The following is a 24807-nucleotide window of genomic DNA, read 5'->3' on the forward strand; positions in this document are numbered from 1 at the left end:
CTCCACCCCCCGAAAAAAATCCTGGCTACGCCCATGATAAAAATTATTAAAAAAAAAAAAGTTAATACACCAACAATTGACTTAATTTGATCAGTAAGGATACTCCTCCTTATTACAAATACTCGCCACAAGAGACTTTCGATTCTACTAATCATCTGCTGTACTGGATAAGCCTGTTTTGACCGAAAAAACGGTGGTTTTTAATCGCTATTATTTTTGTCATCGCCGTAACAAAAAAGTATGGGAACCTAGGCTTGGAGATTAAGCGTTTATTGAAGTTATCAAAAATAACAATATACCCCATTGTTATACCAACCGGGGGGGGGGGGGGGATAATGATTACCGACCTCATATATATTTTTAAGTCCGGGAGGCCCTTAACATCCCAAGGAAGATTATCATTACCTGTCAGAGGGCGGTACAGTTGCAGACTTGCCACATCGCAAGAAAATTCCTCAGTGGAAACTGTTAAAGGAACTACGATGAATTTTGTTTCACTTTAGTGAAATTTGACTCTGGCAGTGCCACAGAATGAGTTCATTTCTAACATAATCTATATATATAATTCTCTTCATGGATCAAGAGTTTGGACACGCAAGCAAGAAGTAAAGGAAAGATCACTCTTTTATTTCTGCGGACTTATGTTACCACACGAGTAAAACAAGAGGGTGGGGGGAGAGGACAAGTAGTATTCACCCGTTACTTCGGATGGCTGCCTGGTCGTGAGGTTTCCGCGCTGGACTGCCGTTTGGATGTATCGGTAGTCCCGGGTGCAAACCCTGCCCGCTCCCATCCCCCTTCGTCCTACGGGAGGTTTGGACTAGGAAGTAAACTCAATTCTGAAGGAACATCCGAAACATTTTACAAAAAAAACATTAAAAACACTAAATAGCAGCGCCGGGCTTAACCATTGTGGGGCCCTATGCTAAACGGATTTCGTGGGGCCAAGTTTGGGAAGGGAAGTTTAAGAGTTCGTTTTAGAAAATAAATTCGTCTATGCATTTTATTCATTCTTTACTATGTACAGAATCACTTTATGAGCCTTACGTGTAGCGAAGTCATACAGTATATCATAATAATTCTGTTTCCTACATAGATCACGCTCAATTTATCTTTGAGAATTGTTTACCTCAAGTAATTCTTTATTAGTTTGAGGCGCGAGAAGCTTCTTTCACCAGATTACATAATTATGGCTAATGCATAATGATGTTTTTATTTATCGCGCGTAGGATTGGCGTTTTCCATATTAAATGACACCGCAAAATGACAATTTTTGTCTACATATTTCCATACATTTTAAGGACTTTTTCGTATATTTAGCGATTTAGGGAGATTTCCTGGAGCTCCTGGTAAATTGACAGGATGGCGCGGGAAATCTGTTTTAAGTTATAAAATGGTTTAATTTAATAATTTATACACTCCGAATTAGCCCGGGTCCCATGAAAGTGAGGCTCCACCTCGGTCGCATAGGTTACAGCGGCCTAAGGCCCTCCCTGGAAATAGCGGCGTATGCTACGCAGCTTGTCAACTAGTAAATAATAAATCTTTAGTCTATTTCAGGAAATTTCTCTTACATTAGTGCATTAAAAATAACAAAAAAATATTGACAAAAGTTAATAAAACATATTGACAAAAGTAAATAAAAACATATTGAAAAAAGTAAATAAAACATATTGCAAAAAAGTAAATAAAACATATTGCAAAAAGTAAATAAAACATATTGAAAAAAAGTAAATAAAACATATTGACAAAAGTAAATAAAACATATTGACAAAAGGAAACCAAACATACCCCAGCTTCAATCAAATATGACATTGAAGTATACACCAGAGACTTGAATGTGAATAAATAGTTTGTAATTAAACATCCGGAAAAAAACAACAACAACCGATAACGAAAGTAGAATATATCAAACTTATTGGGCTTGATTGATGTATTTGCTATAAAAGCTTTGTCAAGGTTTGGTCCACTACTTTCTGTTCACATAGAGCTTAAAAAATGTTAGCCTTTAAATATAACTAATAACAAGAAGATAAATGGTATTTTTCATGATAATTGTTTTATTCCAAACTATATCAAATACGCCGTATTCATAGATAAGTGTTAACAACATAAATAACTAAAAATATATAGTATACGCTAGAAGCGAAAGCTATTTATAGCTCATCAATACTCTCTATTTTCTGTACTAGCAATTTTTGGTTAAAAGTCCACAGATAAAAGTCTCCAATACAAAGATAATCTTGACAGGCTGAAGAGCCTAGTTTTGAATCACTTCGTGTTCATTAGTATTGCTTTGATCTGGCGCACAATTAGCCAAGTCATCAAGAGTGTAGTATTCTGTACCAAAATCAGAGTATAAGTCCGCATCTTCCGCAGTTGAGAAACCTGTTCGACGGAGAATGCAATAATAAATGTAATGCATTATAAACAAATTGTGTGTAGATAAATCTAGTCATGTGTCAAACATTATTGAGTATCAAAGTCGAGATGTAGAGACGATTAGAGCGGAAACAACTCATTCAAGCTGATATGTAATAATACGTAGAGCTCTATCAGGTGAGGTCTAACTTTTTTTTTGTTTTAAAGACCCGGACACATTATGTTTAAGTCAGGGCATTATAATGAAAAGTTTGTTTTCCTAATTCTGTAAGACACCTTTAAAACGAGGGAAGACTGGGATTTTGAATTTCAGAATATTTAGAGCGTCCTTGACTCCAACTAACTCTACTGAAGGTCTAATGGGTACCTGGAATTAGTTAAGCGAAAAAAAGACAGTTATTCGTTGTCTTGGCAACATGAAACTCACATGAACTACTGACCATAGAATCGAATGTAAAATAGATCGCAAAGTCTGTATTGGACACTTCTCTTAACTTACTATATACTGAATATTATTTTGTAAAATTCTTAACATAATTATAAACAGAAACTAAAACATGCGAAATGTAGAGAAAAAAAAAAGAAGCTTATATTAAGTATATATATTAAATTTGTAATATATCTAGACCAACACGAATACATTTCTGTGATTAGAAATATAAGCTTTGTAAAAAACCTAAACAATATTTTAAAACAAAAAAAAGGATATAGGTACGAAGTGTAATTGTACCAATTAGTTTGGACAAGTCATGCAATGACATTTTTAATAGATCAAGACCACCACTTCATTCAAGTCAATTTCTTTCCCTTGTTCGAGATACAAAAAAAAAAAAAAAAAAATTACCAACAGTTAAAAATCTAATTGGTTAACTTTTTAAAAATTGGTTCTTGTGTTTGTCTGGTAAAAGAAATAATTGCGCGAAATTTCAGTTTGATCCAAAATTGTGTGTCGGAGAAATAACGTGTACAAACTTTTTACCAGGTAGACAGTCTGAGTTGATGTAAGCTTTATAACAAGCCAAGGGCCTGTCTCTCTCAAGCTTTTCTATATAAACAAACACATAAAATATTGAATGAAAACATTACATTTAACTGTTTCTATATCTTGATTTAGATCCTCTGTACCTAGGGGGATTTCAAGCTTTTGACGATACATCGTATCAGTCTCTCGTTTTAAATCCACAGTTCCTTGTAGATTAGACAAATCCCTCTCTTTTCTAGCGCAGCTATTGAACTCTGTGAACAGATAAAGCATGGGCGTAGCCGGGGGGGGGGATTGGGATTCACCCCCCCCCCCCGAAATGAAATCCCCCGCAGGGGAGCTTTGTGGGATTCGGAATTAGTGACTGATTTTTTGCTTTGATTTTGTTTATTTTAGGTGTTTGAAGATAAAAAATACTTCTTTAATATTAAAAACAAAGCAAATTATACACTCGAAATTCTATGAGTGAAGTCAAAGGAATTTTGAGTTTAATCCTACGAAAGCGGGGTTTGAAGCTAAAAAATACATCTTAAATGTAAAAAAAAATAAATTACGCACTCAAAATGCTATGAGCATTGCCAAAATGGGTTTTGAGTTTAAACAACCCTTTAGAGGGGTTTGATGCTAAAAAAATACCTTTTCATATAAAAAAAAAGCAAATTACACACTAAAATTATTTGAGAGTAGCCTAGCCAATTGGGGGTTTTGAGTTTAAACCCCTCTCCTACAGATTTTTTTTTAAGTTTAAAACCCCTCCAGATGGTTTTGAGTTTAAAATCCCTCTACAAAGCGTTTTGAGGTGGAAAACCTCTATCTACAATGTTATTCTAAAGCAAACTACAGTTCTATGACCGTAGCTAAATGGGGTTTTGAATTAAAAAAAAAAAACTCCAGATGATTTTGACGATAAAACTTCCCTTTTCGATAGAAAATATAAAGCAAACTACAGTCACCTAATTCAAAGAGCGTATTCAAAAGAGTTTACATAGCTGTACAAGTGGCGGGGCTCCATTAATAAAGTGCAGTGAATAGTCATCTGCCGAAATTGAAAAACACTAAATGTGGCTCAAAAAAAAATTGCTAAGACAGATTTTAGGAGTCAGTTATAGAGATCGGGTCTAAATTAAGGAAATCCTATGACGAAATGTGAGTCGATCCTTTAGTAAGATTGTGACAGAGCGTCACATGAGGTTTGCGGGACATGTTCTCCGACAAAAGGAATTACATATAATAAGAGTTGCGATGACATCCTAGTACAATTTGGCGCCACACATTCATGGATCAGAGCAGGTGAGAAGAGGCTTCAGACATTACCAGTGACAGATTTTTGTGGAAACAGCTTGACGACAAATGCGCGTGAGGGTCTAAGTCAGTAAGAATAGCACATTAGGTTTTTGAAATAATACATTTTAATAGCAGGAAAATGCACTCTAGATACCTCAGAATATGCATTTTCTTGGATTTCAATACCAGAAATAGTGCTTGGCGCGGGGCTTAGCCTCGAGCTTGGGGAGCTCACAGCGCTACCCCAGACAATTTTTCCACTAACTCCAGGAAGAACCTATTCTAGGGCACAATAAGCGTCTACCAAAAGAATGAAGGGTCAGAATTTAATAAAGATTATGTACACACACATACATACATACATACAAAAAAAAATATTTTTTTTCGCGAAGAGGAGGGGGAAGGGGGGGGGGGGGAGAGAAAAATCCCCCCCTCCTGGCTACGCCCATGAGATAAAGATATAAGAAATGTATAATGTATGTATTTACAAATTGTAAACGACTCTCTTGTTTGATTTAGTTTATTGTGAACTCACTTTGATATAAGAGCACTATGAAGAGCATTATTGTTATTGACGCCAAAACGGAACATACAATGAGAATCAGTGGAAAGGTTGGACTTCCATCAATACTGTCTAGAGCAGAAAAATAAAATACAAACCTAAATATAAACACAGTTTCTAGACCAAGAGGTTATGTCTAGTGAAGGTTGAATCATAAAATACAAACATGAATATAAACACAGTTTCTAGACCATAAAGTTCTGTCTGGCGAAAATTGAATCGGGTGCACACACTGTCCACATTGTTATTTCCAGTGGTTTGGACACTCTTGACTCAAGGTGGAAGGTCTAAGCACAAGACTACAATGCAATCTTCGTCTAAGTCGCCAGGTTTACTCCGAGGGACTGGCCGCATTGAAACGGTATGTTGAGGAATAACATGACCATTGGCTATCGACACGGTCATGGGAGGTCTTTAACAACCCCATATAGTGCAAGGGGAACGCTTTCGCGCCACCACCCAGGCATTTCCAAAGGAGATTGGATATTCTTTTCTCCTTTACGATCATTTCCAACTGGACGTTAAGGCAGAGGAGCTCGCCCGGACAACAAGTCCAACTACTGGCTTTCACGTGTAGCTCACTTATTGAGAGGGGGCGAGGTGGCTGAGTGGTTAAGCGCTCGGCTTCTGAACCTGAGGTCCTGGGTTCGAATCTCGGGAAAGCTGGGATTTTGAATTTCTGGATTTTTAGGGCGTCTCTGAGTCCATCCAACTCTAATGGGTACCTTATTTTAGTTGGGGAAAGTAAAGGTGGTTGGTCGTTGTGCTGGCCACATGGCACCCTGCTAGTTAACCGTTGGCCATATAAACAGATGACCTTAACATCATCTGCCCCTTAGGTCGTTAGGTCTGAAAGGGAAACTTTACTATACTTTTTTTTCACTTATTGAGACCAGTTCAAAAGTTTCCAAAGGCGAGTAACTGGTGCATAAGCTAAGCTTTGGACAGGAGTGGCTAATAGTAGGAAGACTCTGAATTCAAACCTCTCCTGTCTTACATGTATGCTCAAACATGGGAAACACTTCGGGAGTCTATCTTGAGAATAAATCAGGAGCCGATGACCTTTAGACAGTTTTAAAGAACGTCTGTAATTTATAAGCTAAGATAAGATGAAAATGGATAATATCATTGTTACAGCATCAAAACAGAATTCAGTGAACTTGCTATGTTATGACAAATAAATTTAGGTCATTGGTTGAAATCCATGACTAGATGCATGACGCAAAGGACGTAATCATCTTAAAAATAAAATAGATAAGATAAGAAGAGCTTCTTACTTAAATTTGAAGTACACACTTTGTTTCTCAACTCTTTGTTGGAAACCTGACTTGAGTTCCAACTGAGCTCAAATTTGACAGTGGAGTTGTCACTTTGGCATTGACAGGAGACATTGTTTTGATATTCTACATCTGAGCAGTCAGAAACACTTTTATTACCTGCGTGATTGTAGAATTATTTTCAATATTTTTATATATCGCTCACAGTTATTAATATTGGTTATTATGCACATTATTCACGCACGTCTATGATCTATCATATAGTTTTTAGTTTAGTTTAAGTGTTGAAATGTTTTGTTTGTAAATAGTATTTAATGCGGAAACAGTACATTTAGTCAAATTATAAATATTTATTAAATTATTTTAAAAAGATATAATTATTTTCCCATGGTAATCTAAAAAATCACTTAAACCTATTCACATTTTTGTTGTCAAGTGGTAAAGTGCTTGTCTTTCGAACCGAGATGTTCCTGGATCGAATCTCGATGAAAACTGAGATTTTTAATTTCGTATTCTAAGGGATGTCCCTGGACATGTGCAGGGGAAGAGGTGGCGGTATGTAAAACAAAGTGTTCCCCTTTTAGACAATTTACCATTGCGATGATGTGGCCAGCATAACGACAACTGTCTTGACTTTTTACTAACTATTGTCAGGTACCCATTAGAGCTGGGTGGAATTAGAGGCGCCACAAGGATCCCGAAGCTAAAAATCCCAGTCTTTGCAAGGATTCAAATCTGGAATCCTCCTGTTCAGAAGCTTAGCGCTTTACCATTCAGCCACTGCGCCTCCGTATGTTTGAGAGTTTATATAGCTTTTGTTGCGTGTAGCATGAATTAAATCTCAATTGAAAAACAAATTATCATATAATATGAAGGTGTGAACTCATATTCCGTTGATCAATGGCAAAATCTGTGGAGAAATTACTTTCTCATCAAAGAATACAAATTAACATTAACACATTTTTGATGTAAGACAAGCTTATAATTGTGTTTTTTTTTAAGAGATCATTTTAAATGCGAAGAATGTAATTATAAAACTTATATAATTTTAGTTATGAGCAGTGTAAAATTTAAAGTATTTATAGGTTGTTGTTTTTTCAGCGCTAACCTATATGATTGATAGAACCCCTTCTGTATTATTATATCTCTAATAGTGCCTACCAAATCTATTTCAGGCGAGCATTCTGATTATCTTTTGTTATAAAATGTTTTCATTTTAGGTTATTTGGGTCTTCTGCTGAAAAAAATCCATTAATAGATATATGCGTTAACTTGAATTTTGCCTATGACATCACACTATACTATAAACTATAATTGTAATCTGTATAGTCTAGTCTATAGTTAGTATATAAATAGTCTAGGACTAGATTGTCACTAGATCTATAATCTATAATTATACTAGATCTAGTCTATAGTCTGCATGCATAGATGATAGACTGACTAGTTTAATAGTTAGTAGTAAAAAGTATGAAAAGTATTAGACCTAGTTATTAGAAATATTAGTCATATTTATTAGATTTAGATCTATCAATATTAAATTAGTCACAGTCACAGTGATACTGAATTATTCTGACTTAACTGAAACTGAAAGTTACTGTGTATAATATTCAATTTTTTTTCAACCTTTAGAATTTATTCTTGGCCTATCGTACTACGAACATTAGAGCACGTTCTGCTCATTTTTTTTTTTTACTTTTTGACTAAAAACTAATTTTAACAATTTGAATCGATAAGACGACAGCCATACATTAATAAAGAAGCCATGTCAACAAACATAGATCCACATCACAAACCTATATATATTTGCCTATGTCTATGATTATGAAACAAAGGCAAAATATTGGGAATATGGCAGTTTTGTACTTTTCAAAACTAAAGATCATAATTATATATTGGCTGAAATGTTAGTCCTAGAATTTATAGCTCAATTGCGGCCATTTTTGTTTCACATAGATATAGTACATAAAACATATATGACTTTCCCCAAATAAAAATAACTTCCTACTTCCAGTCTATATTTATTTATGTCTATGGTTGAAACTTTGCACAATTATATAATGTCCCTCTCAAAATATGAATACAAAAATTGTCCAATTTTTTTTATCAATTAGTCATAATTAATGTATTTTGTTTTATATATGGACAACACTAGCTAATGGGAAATAATCTTCGTGAAGGGAAATAGAACGTCGAAATAAAAATTTGAAACAAACAAAAGACAACAATACAATTTTCTATTTTCATAAGCACTTGCTCGTTAGCTAGTGCAGTCATAGGCAATAAATCCTTCGATTTCGAGTTTAAGTGAAACAATTTATATTAATTGTTCTGTTTACAAAAAATGTCGAAAACACAAAACTGGACATGGTAGTCGAAAACACAAAACTGGACATGGTAGTCGAAAACACAAAACTGGACATGGTAGTCGAAAACACAAAACTGGACATGGTAGTCGAAAACACAAAACTGGACATGGTAGTCGAAAACACAAAACTGGACATGGTAGTCGAAAACACAAAACTGGACATGGTAGTCGAAAACACAAAACTGGACATGGTAGTCGAAAACACAAAACTGGACATGGTAGTCGAAAAAGTCTCTAAAATGTTACCTAGGAATTTCACAGTTGATGTCCCTATTTATTCAATATACCGCCGGCTAATTGGTCGCACTGAGAACATTTTAGATTTAAACATTCTAATTTTCTAAAGTATAATGGTCTAATATTAAAATTTGTCCAAGACAATTATTATCTTCAATGCGTATTCTTCTAAATTTGGATCTATAGGCCTATCATTAACTTAACATGGAACAAGCTCTGATTAGATTTATACAATTGCTTAACCAACATTAAACTAAGATTACTTTCTGTGAAGTTGGGGAGTGTTTAAAAAGTTCCATTTTTTTAATCTATCATTCATTAGTAAATAAAAAAAATTAATAGCTGTAATAAAGTACGCTTGAACGCTTTAAGTTCGACATCCAACTATAGATGAGTTGTGTTTACTAAAGTCAGCACGAAAAACCTTCTCCCAGATACCCCTCTTCTCCCTCCCCCCACCCCCACTGGTCCACAAATGAGGTTGGACCATAGCTCTCTGAGCATGCTATAAGTATGAAAGTGGCGCTATTATAAAAGCTATAATTTATTTATTTATTTAGACCCGTTATCTAGATGTGCTTGCTAGACCGCAGCGCATTTTACTGTCTTGGACTCACTATTCTTGATAATCCATGAGTGATACAGCGGGATCTTTCTTTATTTGTATTCTGAACGTCAGCAAGTGTGAAAATCAAATATTAATTAACCATGTAATTCTAACGTGATTAGAAGTACACACCAACTCTAACCTTCACATGAGCGATGTTAAAAACTGTATAGATTTAGCGACGTTGAAATGTCTTTAAAGAAAAATCGCTATGTTCTATAACAATATCCTTGGCAGTTTATTATTGTTAATGATAATAGGGCTTCCCTTCGAGTCCGAAGATTAATCAGGAATGCAGCTACGCAGAACCAGCTATGACCTAAATATTTTACTACAACCAGCGCAGGCAAAACCTTTGTCCGCCGGTGGTAAATTTAGATTTACTTTTGTGTCAATGGAAATCTTTTTACCAAAATTTTCACAGCTTAGAACGGTCATCCCCAATTGTTCTTCACATGACTAGATTAAATACTATATTGCTTTTTTATGTTAAAAATATAGATTGTTTACATTAATTTACGTTTTGTAAGGTGGCCGAATGATAAAGCGCTTGGGTTCCGAACCGGAGTTCCTTGGTGCGAATCCTTGTTAAGACTAGGATTTTTTCGAGATCCTTACGGCGCTTCTGAGTCCAGCCAGCTCTAATGTGTACCTGACATTAGTTGGAGAAAATTGCTCCACATGACACTCTCGTTAACATCGAGCCACACAGAAAATGATGACCTTTACATCATATGTCACACAGAAAATGATGACCTTTACATCATCTGCCATTTAGATTGCAAGGCCTGAAACAGGAACTTTGCTGTGTGTAGAAAATACAAAAAAACATGCATATATGTAACCCTGCTGGACCAAGTAAAACAAAGGACGTTTGAGCCACGAGGCCTTCATCAGCTACAAAACAAACAAAAATAACAAACAAGTCGTTTACCCCTGCAGCAGTAAATCTTTGTTGTTGTTTTTTTTTTTTTACTGTGTGTAATCTTACCTAGAAAAAAATTATACAAGATTTGTATACCAAGTGGCGAGTCAGAGTCAATTTGATTAGTGACATTTGGAAATATACTCAGACCAACTCGATACTGTCCAGAACTCCAAGTTGATACAGAAACAGTGAACAGACAATGCGTTGTATAGTATCCTGAACTATTTTCAATTTCGGTATAGTTGTTGAAACCGGAAGCATTGATCGTTTCATTCTGAAACAGAGCAGAAACCCTTCATGATATAGAATTCTTATTTAATAATAAGACACACTACTAAAACACAGTTATTGAAAGATGAGTACTCAGTAGGATATACATTTTAATAAGTATTTATATTTTAGCGGCTCAGTAAAGAAAAGCTTGTATCGTGTGGGAAGCTAAGTGCGCTTGGCTTGGCTACCAGAAGGGGGCTCGAGGTTCGACGCCCGACTCGGGCAGAGTTGTGTTTACTGAGCGCCTAAGAGGAGCACGGAAAACCAATACCTAGATACCCCCTCCCCCCACTGGTCTACAAATGAGATTGGACCAAAGCGCTCTGGGCATGCTATAAGCATGAAAGTAGCGCTATATAAAAGCTATAATACTATTTGTAGAACTATCGTTTGGTTAAAACAATATATTATTTTTATTTCACTTTCAATGTTTCTGTTTAGTTGTTACATACATACAAACTTTTTTTTTTAAATTGTGTGCTGTGCATAGATACGTCCTCTTCAAATAAATACATAAAGTTAGGAGTATGTTTTTATTACAAAGAATTAAATGACAAACTACGATACTGCACAGATGCCGCAACTACCAATGTCATCTAATTTAGTATCTCTCTCATATTTAGATAAAATAAATTTTATGAATAATAGTCAAATTTTGAGATTTTCCTGTGTTGAGGCGAAAACAAAAAGTTGTTATGTATATCAAACGTATGTAAAAATTAATATGAGAAGAATAGTAATAACCCGTTAAATAATATGTGACAATATTTCATATAAGGACAAGAGTTGTGACGTGATAACAGGTAAAGAAGGACAAAAGAAGAGATGGATCGAGCATTTCCTGGAGCTTCTTAACAGACCTACTCCTGCAAACCCACCAGAGACACCGTCAGCTGCTACAGACCTACCTATCAAGTGCAGTGCACCCACCAGGGAAGAGATTCGCAGCACAATCAAGCAATTGAAAAATGGCAAATCTGCAGGACGTGACAGCATCTCAGTTGAAGCACTAAAGGCAGACATTGATACCAGTGTGAAGTTACTCTACCCTCTCTTCTGCAAGATATGGAAAAAAGAAGAAGTGCCACCAGAGTGGAAGGAGGGCTACCTCATCAAACTCTCAAAGAAAAGCGATCTTAGTTAATCCTCCAGCTATCGAGGGATAACACTACTGTCCAATCCAGGGAAAGCGTTTAACCGCATTCTGTTACACCGAATAAAAGATGCTTTAGATCCACATCTCCGTGATCAACAAGCAGGCTTTCGAAAGGAGAGATCATGCACAGATCAGATAGCGACTCTACGCATAATTTTGGAACAGCTCATGGAATGGAACTCCCCTCTCTACGTTAGTTTTATAGACAATGAGAAGGCATTTGACAGTACGGACAGACAGACCCCTTGGAGACTTTTGAGACACTATCGAGTGTCTGAAAAAATTACAAATATCATCAAGAAGTCAAACGAGGGGATGACTTGCAGTATAGTGCATGGCAGACAACTGACAGAGGCATTTGAAGTCCAAACTGGGGTCAGACAAGGCTGTTAACTCTCTCCTTTCTTGTTTCTACTAGTCATAGTGGAACGGTATACAGTGGACACTGTGGAAACAGCTAGATGACCTCGACTTTGCAGATGATTTAGCTCTTCTTTCTCACGCACAGCAGCAGATGCAAGAAAAGAAAAAAGTTGTTGCAGACAATTCAGCTAGAATGGGTCTTACCATAAACAGAGGGAAGAGCCAGGTTTTCAAGATAAAGGCATCTAACAATACACCAATTACAGTCCAAGTTGAGTCGCTGGAATAGGTGGAAAGCTTCACCTATCTCGGCAGTATTATAGACCACCATAAAGGAATAGATGCAGATGTCAGAACCATCATTGGTAAAGCTCGAGCAGCTTTTCATCAGATGAAGAACACCTGGGGATCTAGGGAAATAAGCACCACCACCAAGATTAGGCTCTTTAACACCATGGTTAACCCGATACTACTTTACGGAGTAGGGACCTGGAGAATCACCATTACCACAATGAAAAAAAATCCAGGTATTCATCAATACCTGCCTGAGGAAGATTCTTATGATCCGCAAAGAAAGAGGAAGAGGGGACGGCCAAGGAATACATGACGCCGCGATCTGGAAGCAGATGCCAAGCAGATGGGCAAGACGTGGGGACAGTTGGAGAGACTCGCCCAGAACCGAGATGCCTGGTGAAAGCTGGTTGGTGGCCTTAGTCCCAGAAGGGACTACAGACAGAGATGAGTCCATATTTCAGCACATTAGAGTTAATTTTTAACCCGTTTGCATGTAACAGTAATTTTTAGTATTAATTTGGCAACAAATGTTATTCAATATGCCTTCCACCTTCGTTTAAACTTTGTATATTTATTATTAAATCTCTTCCTATCTTCTTCAAACCGGCACAACGATATATTCACATTGTAGATAAAAAATTACTACTTCATTGGCCTTAAAAGGAAAACTCTAGTTTGACCGTCTGTTAATGAACATACAGTTTTGATGACGCAAACAAACTTTTTTCCAATGTAATCTACACATATTCAAAATAATCGCTGTATAAGAAACCGGGAATATTTCATCAGCTTTTAGTTCTGCTCTATAAGTTGTACTTGTCATTAATCTTTGGACTAGAAGACAAGTTTTATTTTAAGTTACCATTCTTGTTCTGATCAGATTACGGCAGAGTTATAAGCATTTTTTGATAATCAACATTGCATTTATGTAATTTTTGTTTGTAAATCAGTAGTTATGTGCCGCTTTTCTTTTACAATACTAATATTCAGATGATCGCTCACATGATTTTCCTAGATATTTAACGATTGTCTTATATCAATGGGTATTATGACAGATAATTGGTTAAATTTTAGTGTGAAAATTATCAATAGTAATACATTTCAATTACTCACGATTATATGTCCATTAACATCTTACCATTGTATTTCTGATAAGTATGATACAAATTGCTTCAGGAAAGGTTTCGTATGATGTGCATATTATTGTCAATTTCTGATTGAATGAAACCTCATGAGTACAAATGAGCTTCTCAATTTTTTCTAAAGAATAAAATAAAATAAATAGATTGATTAACTAAATCTTAATAAATAGAGATTCTGGATTTAAATACTGCGAAATAATAATTTTGAGACGAATGTGCGACTGTGCTTTTATTTATGATGGTTAATTACCTAGGTAACCTAAATTTAACTATAGCACTAATCCAAATCCATATCCCTATCCCTAAGACCTAACACTAACCCTAACCTCAATTAGTCAGACTAAACATTAAAATGGTTATTACTATTTCTAGTCGACCCGCGGCGTACCATACGCCGCTATTTGGCGGAAGTATTCATGTAGGCAGCGTATTGTCGAGCAAAGTGTATGACTTTGCTTCCTTGAGTAAGAACAACGGACAGTGCGTCACCATAGATATCCCAAAGATTACAGCCATCTTGCGAAATTAGAGAGCAACAGTTTCATCGTTGACATTTTTTCCAGAAATATGCGGCTGCTAGAAAATATAAGAAGTAAACAGTTACGTAATGCAGGAATTTTGACTACATTGACAGACATGTTGACTCCTCGAAATATGAGGGAAGCAGTGGCCATGGTTAGGAAACGAAGGGCAATTGGAAGAGGCAAAATCAAAACAAAGCTACAAAAATAAAAAAATAAAAACATGCGACTATTTTAATGACAGCAGATATTGACGTGTGTAAAAAAAAATACACACCTAAATGTAGTCAAGTAGGGAATGTATGCAGAGAACGATGACTTGTTTCCCATCACCTTCCCTTTTTTTCTGAGGACGGGGTAGGGGTAACTCTAGTGCGACTTACAGAAATAAAAGAGTTATCTTTCCATGTATTGTTCGTGTTGTCCCGCATGGTTGGGCCACAAAGATATGTTTATGATATGTTACGATATTTTACATAGGTTACATTTTTAAAAAATACTTCTGATAACTACTTTACAAAACAACACTTTATTTTCACATGCGTAAAATTTCGGCCCAATTTTATTAGAATGAAAACTTTACCTATCATTTTTTTTAAATTATTATTTGTTTATTCAGCGTCTAAAGGGAAGCGGAAGTGACGAAAAGCAAGTTCATAATCCATCAGTGAGTCATTCGTAGTTTACACAGATATAGTAGATTGTATTGTTAATATGATACTATTATTAGGCCTACTTAAAATTTATGCCTTTCGGTATGTATCTTTAATTGACTAATTTATGTTTCTTATTGTGAGGCAGAGAAATTATTTGTATAGTCGATTAGTGTCTGAATGTTTTTAAGTAGGGAGATTTAAAGTATATTTTTTTTTAGTGACTGGATGTAATTGTGTATGGGCATACTAGCTGGCCTTTACTGTTGATTAGTGTTGATATATGGTTACGTATGACTGGGCTGGAAGATATCAATAACAGCATAGGATTGAACAAGACAGCATATACTAAATGAAAAGTAATCTCAAGAGAAAAAAAAAGTAATAAGTTAATAGTTGTCTTTCTTTGTTTTTAGAAGATACCCAATATAAAATCATTGGGTGTAGCTGGTGTGTAATTCATGTGTAATAGGTTTTTTTTTAAAAGAATTCATTTAGTATTTTTTATGTAATAATAATTCCGAAACAACCAAATTATTGGTAACAAGATTTCTTATTTTGAACCATAGAATTATTTATACTACTCTAGACTGGACATGCAGATTTTTGAACACTACAAAAAATGTGAATTTTTTTTAGAAAGTAGGATCAAGGCGTTGTTTTTTTAAAGTAGTTAAAAGAAGTAAATTTTTTTTGTTGTTGTTTTTTTCAACACTAAGCTGTGTAACATATAATTTAATTTTTAGATCTAGATTTAGTAATTGAGCATCAAAAATAAGAGTACTCTCGTCTCATAATTATTATTTTGCAATTTTTAGATACATGATCTAGAAAGATCGAGGTAATCAATCTATTTAAATGTAAATAAGATGATTTAAATCGACATGAATTATTTCTATCTAGGATATTTGAAACATTATCTCAATGGAAACAAACAGGAAATGGCTTTGTTTCATATATTTGCCTGAATATCCGAAAAATGATTTTGCATTATTTTTAAACCTTGAAAACAAAAGATCATTACTTTTCTAAGACAGAAAAGATTGATTGGGGCGACTCCCCTTAGAGACTGAAAAAAAGAGTTTACGTACATAAAAATTTACACATGTGAATCGATCAATTGAGGATAATAATTTATTTCCGGTTCCAATCTAGTATAATAATATATGTCTATGTTCTGAACTTTTTGGCAAGAAAATTCAATATAATATATGTCGTAATATTGATCACAACTTTTATTTCGAGCTATGATTTTCATTTTGTCTAAATCAGGAAAGTAGTTTTTCAAACAAGCATCTATATATATATAGTTCTCTTCTTCGTTCAACAATTTGGACGAGGAAGAAGTAAAGGAAAGATCATTGTCTTATTTCTGTGGATAGTAACACCAGAAAAAAAAATAAAAAAAGGGGGGGGGGACAAATGAATATTCCCACGTCACTACGGATGGCTGCGCACTGGATTGTCAAACCCTGCCCCCTTCGTCATGCGGGAGGTTTAGACTAAAAAGTAAACTATCTTCAACATCCAAAACATGTAAAACATTTTACAAACACTTAATAGCAGCGCCGGACTTAACCATTGTGACCAAGTCATGGAAAGAGAACAAGTAATTTACTATGTGTATTCACCCGTCACTAAATAGCATGGCCGGACTTAACCATTGTGGGGCCATATGCGAAACGGAATTCGCGGGGCCAAGTTTGGGTAGGGAGCTGATAATAATTGAAATTTAAGAGTTTGTATTAGAAAATAAGTTCGTCTATGCATTTTATTCATTCTTTACTACGTACAGAATGACTTAACGAGACTTACGTGTAGCTAGGTCATACGTCATATCATAATAATTCTGTTTCCTACATAGATCACGCTCAATAGCATGAATAACTAAATGTTTCAATCTATCTTTGAGAATTGTTGACCTCAAGTAAATCTTCATTAGTTTAAGGTGCGAGAAGCTTCTTTCACCAGATTACACAATTACGGCTTATGCATAATGCGGTTTTCATTTATCGCGCGTTCGATTGGTGTTTTCCTTATTGAATGACACCCCAAAATGACTACTTTTGTCTATATATTTCCGTACATTTTAAGGACTTTTGCGTATATTTTGCAATTTCGGGAGATTTCCAGAAGCTCCTGATCAATTGACAGGAGGGCACGTGAAATCTGTTTTAAGTTATAAAATGGTTTTATTTAATAATTTATACACCTAGAATTAGCGTGGTTCCTATGAAAGTGCGGGGCCCACTGCGGTCGCATAGGTTGCAGTGGACTAAAGCCAGCCCTGCAAAATAGCGGCGGCCATGCCGCCCGTCGGCTAGTTTGTTGTAAATGTTTTCTTCTTGTAAAATACGTAGAACAATAAGTTATCAGCAATAGCATTACTGGACGTTTTTGAGAAGAAAATTATATATAGTTTTAAATGAGGAGTAACTTAAAGGCAAACTAATTAAAGGAAAAATTAGTCAAGACGCGATTTTAATAAGATTTTAATAACGTGAAAAATCCGGAACAATCATTTTCGAATATCAAATGTGTCTCCCTTTGACAAGAACATTAAAGTATATGTAACTTTAATCAGAATGGCAATTAGTAACAATAAATTTGACGTTGGTTTGTTTCTCATAAATGACCTACCGTCGATGAGATTTGTTGACCTTTTAGCAAAAACAATGAAAATTAATACAATTTAGAAAGGAGATTTAAAAAATATAGTTTTAAAATGTTATCAATTTTAAAAACTACCTATAACTTACTATCGATAATTATATTTCTTAACGTTTATGTAAGAATGTAAATTGTATTATTTGTCTGAAGACCGATTTCAAATAATAATTTGGCTATAATTTAGATTTGTTAACTAAAAGAAAGGACCATAGTTTTGTTTACAAAATTAAATGTTTATGTCAAAGAAAAAGATTTTTAACAATCATTCTACATCTCAACATAAGTTTAATATTAATCATAAGAGCGTTTTAAAACAAAACAAACAAAAAAAAACATTTTGACTATAATTAGTTTTTTTAATAAAAAAAAAAAAAACCGGAGCAACCTATTATCTATTGTAAGATAGTTAGAAAAGCCAAAGTAGACATTTGGAAAATCTAGGAAGATGTGTATTACTTGTTTAGTGTGAGGTTTAAATGCTGGTCATTTCACCGTAGAATGCTAGAAGGTGTGGAGGGAAAGGAGAAGTTTTTCATTGGATGTCAGAAAAACACTATTTGTGTAATGCCGGGACATTGGGGCCTTGCTCTGCTGGCAGTGTGGAAAGGTTATTTTCCTTATAGAACTGCAGCAGTTTGGTCAAAGTTGTGAGGGTGAAAAGTCTAAATTTGTGAGTAGTCAAAGTAGTGAGAGTGAAAGTCTAAATTTGTGAATAGTCAAAGAAGTGAGGGTGAAAAGTCTAAATTAGTAAGTAGTCAAAAAAGTGAAGGTGAAAAGTCTAAATTTGTGAGTAGTCAAAGAAGTGAGGGTGAAAAGTCTAAATTTGTGAGTAGTGAGACAATCGACTGAAAAAAAACAGACGAAAAAAACAAAAAAAAAAACAAATGTAAACTAATGGGCCAAAAAGTGAGGGGCTGTTATATTATAATCATCTATTTCATTGGCCAACGGTTCAGGTGCAGGTGCCAAGTGGCCAACGCAACGACCAACCGCCCTTATATTTCCCAAACTAAATTCAGTTACATATTGAAGTTGGATAGACTCAATGGAGCCCTTAAAAATCCCGAAATTTAAAATACCAGTCTTTACCGAGATTAGAACCCAGGATTTCAGGTTCGGAAATTAAGGGGAGGTATCCCTGAAAATCTTATTTTTGTTATTTCTAAAGCTAGGCCTTTGAAATTTGTTATGGTAATATATAATGATATTCTAAAATAAATAATGCTAAAAAAAAAGTTTTTTTGAATGATGGTTGCCATGGTAACGGCGGCCATATTGTTTATTGTATACAAATTAAAACTCTGAATTTTGTAAAAACTATTGATCAGAAATACATGAAATTGAATTAAAAGATAAGAAAAAAGGATCCTCTAAATTGGTACAACGTCAGAATTAAAGATTTAAGTATGTTAAATTTTTTACAAATTTTTGAATTTTTAGTATTTTTTAGACCTAAAAAAACAGGACAAATATTAATTAAAAATACTTTTAAAAAAAAAGTAATATAAAATATTGAAAAAAAATCATTGTACGAGTAAAGTTAATGATGTCCTTAAGAAGTGTTTCAAATTTCATCAAAATCTATCAAGTAGTTTAGGAGAAATTCCTAGTAAGGCAAAGTGACATGTGCAAAAACTAACATTTTGAGAAAAATGAGTTTAAAGTATAAATTTTATTAAGATTTTGTCTCATAGCCCTTACATAAACATTAAAAAAAACATGTTTTAGACACAGATTTAAGCAATAAAAATGATTGTAATATAAAGAAAAATGATTGATCTACTTAATTATGTTATTAGTTAAAAATCGATATTCTAGACCTAAAACTCAATTTTCTCTAGGGATACCTCCCCTTAAGCTCTTAATTAAACACTCAGCCACCGCGACCTCGGCATAAAATAGTGTTACAAATGACCAGTGACAGGAGGAGGTTAACGTGTGACCCCGACGAGATAACACAGGAGCGAGTGTTCTCTGGAATGTACATGTATAAACAGAGACAGGATGTGACGTGTCCTTACATGTTATTCGAAAAGGTACTAGCAATGTCCAGTGACAGATAGAGGTCACAACTTGTGACCCCGGCAAGATAACACTGCAGCCGATGTTTTCTGGAATCTACATGTATAAACAAAGACAGGATGTGACGTTTCCTCACGTGTTATTCCAGAAGATACTAGCAGTGTTTGTGGAACTTTGGAGGATCGATTAGGGACTCTATATAAGCCAGAGAGTTAATGTGAAAGTCAGTCGTGAGTGAGTCGTCGGTACTGTTGTCTACTGTGCGAGACAGTAGAAGAGAGATGTGTACGACTCGATGCAAGTTAACTAGGGTAGAGTTAACTGAAGTCGACTACTGTCGTTAAAGTCTATACAGCGAACTACAGTGGACTTGAGCCGTTACAGTCGATACAGTCGATGTAAGACATGTGCGGCTCTGATTCGGTAGACTTGAGTACGACTTGGTTCAGTTTTGGGAGACCTGGAGCGACACTGGGAAGTGTGTCGTTGGTCTGTTCTGTGGAATACGGCTCGAGGCAAGTAGAGAAGAGATGAATAGCAACAAAGTGAAGAGATGAATTGCAACGAAGTATAGCTAACTGTAAACTGACAGATATTGTACAGTCTTCTGCGCTACATGTTACAGTAACAAATTGTTATAGTTAATAGTCAATAAAGTTATATGAAGCTGAAAGTTTAGTCGTCAAGTTCTTTGCAGTGTTTTTATTTGTGTGCCTACTAATACATTTAGCCAGAAGATTCAGAAATACGTAACAATAGAATGATGTCCAAGTAAACACAGTTACCTCTCAATCGTGGCGAAGCACGGGCTTATCTAGAATAGAACACGTTTTTAGACATGAAAACAATTCTAAACTTGAGGTTTTGAAACACAAACATACAATTACATTATATTTTCAAAAGCCTACTGTATATTTGAAGTTCACAGGGATAAAACTTCATATCTATATTCTCAAACTCAACTGTCTTTTCAGTTTTCTTCCCTGTAGCCGCTGCAATGAATGACAAAGTAACATTTTGAGTTTTGTTGGTTGACATATTTTTTAACTCGCATGATTTATCATTGAAACACGCTTTAGCTTCCCTCCATCCGTTGTTATTGTAGAGTAAAAAAACGCTTGAATTTATCTTCAGAGACCAGGCCTTTGTTAAGTCTTGAGGTGGCTTCCAAATCAAATTCACGGAAGAAGTCTTCCCGATCTCTGTTGTTGAGCAGGTTAAAGAGTCATTGGGCTGTGCACTAGCTGTAGAAATAGAAAATGAAACTTTAAAACACAATAGATAATACTAAAACAAGTAATCTGTGCATGTTTGTATGTATGAATGTATGTATGTATGTATGTATGTATGTATGTATGTATGTATGTATGTATGTATGTATGTATGTATGTATGTATGTATGTATGTATCTATCTATCTATCTATCTATCTATCTATCTATCTATCTATCTATCTATCTATCTATCTATCTATCTATCTATCTATCTATCTATCTATCTATCTATCTATCTATCTATCTATCTATCTTTCCATCTATCTTTCTATCTATCCATCTATGTATCTATGTATCTATGTATCTATGTATCTATCTTTCTATCTATCCATCTATCTCTCTATCTCTCTATCTATCTATCTATCTATCTATCTATCTATCTATCTATCTATCTATCTATCTATCTATCTATCTATCTATCTATCTATCCATCCATCTATCTATCTATCTTTCTATCTATCTATCTATCCATCTATCTATCTTTCTATCTATCTTTCTATCTATCCACCTATCTATCTATCTATCTATCTATCTATCTATCTATCTATCTATCTATCTATCTATCTATCTATCTATCTATCTATCTATCTATTATATATATGCTAAAAGCCTTGGCATTCTATAAAATGCCGGATTTTAAACTTTCCCAGTAACATATTTATTTATGTATTTATACTACTTTAATTCATATGTGCTAGCATTACACACCGGCTACTCCAGTTGATTTGTTAGCAGAGTTTAAATGCTTTATTACGGTCATAACTTCCCCTCTTTAAAAAAAAAACGGGCCACATTTTTAAAACTCCCCATTCCCTGAACATACTTTTTAACCCGTAATTAAATGTGTCTGTTATAATGGAATGAAATGACCCGCTCTTTATCTCTCTCCTTCTCTCTCTCTCTCTCTTCAAACTCCCTTTCTCAGATCTAGTTCAAATTGTACACAATTATTTATTCTACCTCACAAAACACAAATCAATTTTTAAAAGTCGGTAGTATGCTTAGTAATAACTAATTCTTTGACTTGATATTTAAAGAAGGGAAAGAGACTGTTTGATAGGACAATCATCACTTTGTTTATAAATCTTTTTTTTTTTTTCAATAATAAATCCTTGTTTGATGTCAGTAAGAGTACACGATAACAACAAAGCTCGGAATTATATTCCTACGGACTCTGACTGATTCATGACTTATCGCTAATTCTGTCATTTGCAATGGACAATTACTTTGGGTATAAGATACAAAATTTGGACATCCCTTTTTTTAAAATATCAATAATATTTTACTTTCAGTTCACTCCAAATATGCCAAATATTTTTTTAAATGTCAATTTTGTATCAGATTTGTTTAAAATAGGCTCTTTTCTTTATCAGGAATAACTAATCTCTTTTTGAAATATGTTAATGCCAAAAAAAGCAACATAGAATTAATCAAACATTTTGATATTGACTTGACAGGCCGACGAATAATCAGAAATTGTACTTCGAACATTTTTTCTGGTGTGCTGGTTTTTATTATTACCTTATTATCAAGTATCCTAATTATGTTTGGCTGGATAGAGGAATAGATCATATTTGAATTTATAATAATCTTTACTTATTTCGCATGTTCCTTCAGAATGAAAGATTTAAAAGGTCAAGCCCTAGCAACTAGAAAGAAGCTGGTGGGACAGAACGGTGAGGAGGGTTCTAGCCTGGGACCATCGACATAGCCACAGAGGTCACTGTTCTAGCCTGGGACCATCGACATAGCCACGGAGGTCACGGTTCTAGCTTGGGACCATCGACATTCCCATGGCGGTCACGGTTCTAGCCTGGGACCATCGACATTGTCACGGAGGTGACGGTTCTAGCCTGGGATCATCGACATAGTCACGGAGGTCACGGTTCTAGCCTGGGACCATCGACATAGTCACGGAGGTCACGGTTCTAGCCTGGGACCATCGACATTGTCACGGAGGTCACGGTTCTAGCCTGGGATCATCGACATAGTCACGGAGGTCACGGTTCTAGCCTGGGATCATCGACATAGTCACGGAGGTCACGGTTCTAGCCTGGGACCATCGACATAGTCACGGAGGTCACGGTTCTAGCCTGGGATCATCGACATAGTCACGGAGGTCACGGTTCTAGCCTTGGACCATCGACATAGTCACGGAGGTGACGGTTCTGGCCTGGGACCATCGACATAGTCACGGAGGTCACGGTTCTAGCCTGGGACCATCGACATAGTCACGGAGGTCACGGTTCTAGCCTGGGACCATCGAAATGACAAAGAAACATATCCGCAACCAATGAAGTGGAAGAGAGAGGAATGTTATAGTAGATGACAAAAGTTGAAGTGGGTGGAATACAATATTAGGGCGGCCGTTCCAAACGAACACAAAAGTTGAAGTGGGTGGAATAGAATATTAGGGCGGCCGTTCCAAACGAACACAAAAGTTGAAGTGGGTGGAATACAATATTAGGGCGGCCGTTCCAAACGAACACAAAAGTTGAAGTGGGTGGAATACAATATTAGGGCGGCCGTTCCAAACGAACACAAAAGTTGAAGCGGGTGGAATACAATATTAGGGCGGCCGTTCCAAACGAACACAAAAGATATTAGAATTTACAAGGTTTGCTGCGGATAGTCACGCTAGTGCTTTTTGAATATCTGAATTCCTTTTAAGTACCTCGTGTTACTGAACAGTTAGTCAAACTTTTCAATAAATTTTAGTGCGACCTTAAGGCACAAATTTATACTAAATAGGAAATGACGAAATCTGGGCCGTTTCATTGGAAATAAAACGGGAAAGTAGGTTGTTCTTCTAGAAAACTATGTGGGAATGTGGGAAGATGCTACAGGTATAACTCATAACAAAGGGGAGGGTCTTCCGTTTCATAGAGAGTGGATAGTTAAAAAAAAGAGGTGGAGGGGTTGACTAATAAAAATAAACAGCATTTACCTTGGGATCAAATCAACGGGCTTAGCCGGTGTTGAATGCTAGTTTAATGAAATACTCACGCGCCTTCCTGGAATTTAAAACAATAACTAAATTATTAATTTAATATGTTCACAAGAAACAGTTCATCTTCTTACCTAAAAGAATTGTCAAAGTAATCGCAATTATAAATGACAACATATTTCTATCAAACACACTTCAGAGAAATAATACAACAATCCTCAAAAGAACACACACAAAAAAAAACAACTGAAATTATGTAATCTATGTCAGAAAACAAAAGTGTTTGACTGCTAATTTTAATGTGGCATATATTAAATACAAATTTAAAATAAAACATGTATATTTCTAAGTGTGTTACTGATTTAAAAAAAAGAGCTTCCATTTGCGGACATTTAAACGACTTTATCCGGAAACATGTATGTGTCATCGGGTGAGCAATGTCTTTACAAACATTTTTTCAAATTTGCTTGGTTTGATGGCTAAGTAAAACAAACAAACAAAAATTAAAGAAATTTGGAGAGGGTATCGAGCGACATACTTAACTTTAAGTGTCACTTAGCCGACTAGATTGGATCATCTTGATGAGAAGCGCAAGTTTAAGTACTTGAGCGATACATGTGTCGATTAAAATCACTTCGGTATCTCTGTGTTTGTTACGTTTTCTTAGGGTACGACACTAAGATTGAATATTGGTACAAATGGTTAAAAAGAAGAGATCTCAAATCAACCGAAGGCATTCAAAAGCCTTACAATGTGATGGAATATATTGCTTAAACATGGTTTACGTTGCCGAGGGAAATTCTACATTCTTTATTATTATTAGGTTTCAAAAACATCAATATTATTAAAATACATATTTACTAGGAGAA

At 35.2% G+C, this 24807-nt stretch overlaps 1 protein-coding gene across 7 annotated transcripts; it reads right to left on the reverse strand.

The window, feature by feature from the left end:
- Positions 1-9: 9 nt before the first annotated feature.
- LOC106058314 (uncharacterized) lies at positions 10-24334 on the reverse strand. Of its 7 annotated transcripts, none has more exons than XR_008774905.1 (8): positions 24073-24334; positions 20504-20962; positions 13849-13970; positions 10688-10898; positions 6488-6646; positions 5184-5282; positions 3469-3618; positions 35-2388 (listed from the first exon to the last, which is right to left on the reverse strand). XR_008774905.1 is itself a non-coding variant. In XM_056011410.1 (8 exons), exons 2-8 carry the CDS (start codon positions 20754-20756, stop codon positions 2261-2263), a joined length of 999 nt encoding a protein of 332 aa, XP_055867385.1. In that variant the 5' UTR covers positions 20757-20962; positions 23939-23990; the 3' UTR covers positions 36-2260. The 7 variants fall into 7 exon arrangements, 4 of the variants coding, with proteins under 4 accessions (XP_055867386.1, XP_055867384.1, XP_055867385.1 ...); XR_008774906.1 differs by having other exon boundaries at positions 36-2388; positions 20606-20962; positions 24073-24331; XR_008774907.1 differs by having other exon boundaries at positions 36-2388; positions 20682-20962; positions 24073-24328.
- Between the last annotated feature and the right edge of the window lie 473 nt (positions 24335-24807).

Source organism: Biomphalaria glabrata, chromosome 14 (genome assembly GCF_947242115.1).
Source record: "Biomphalaria glabrata chromosome 14, xgBioGlab47.1, whole genome shotgun sequence".
Classification (NCBI taxonomy): Eukaryota; Metazoa; Mollusca; class Gastropoda; family Planorbidae; genus Biomphalaria; species Biomphalaria glabrata.

Coding starts and splice junctions, on each gene's coding strand:
- LOC106058314 (XM_056011408.1), bottom strand. CDS start 24,115: ATGTTGTCATTTATAATTGCGATTACTTTGACAATTCTTTTAG. Junction 20,963..24,072: donor TACTTTGACAATTCTTTTAG/GTAAGAAGATGA, acceptor CTATTTCTACAG/CTAGTGCACAGCCCAATGAC. Junction 2,389..3,468: donor AGATATAGAAACAGTTAAAT/GTAATGTTTTCA, acceptor TCCGTCGAACAG/GTTTCTCAACTGCGGAAGAT.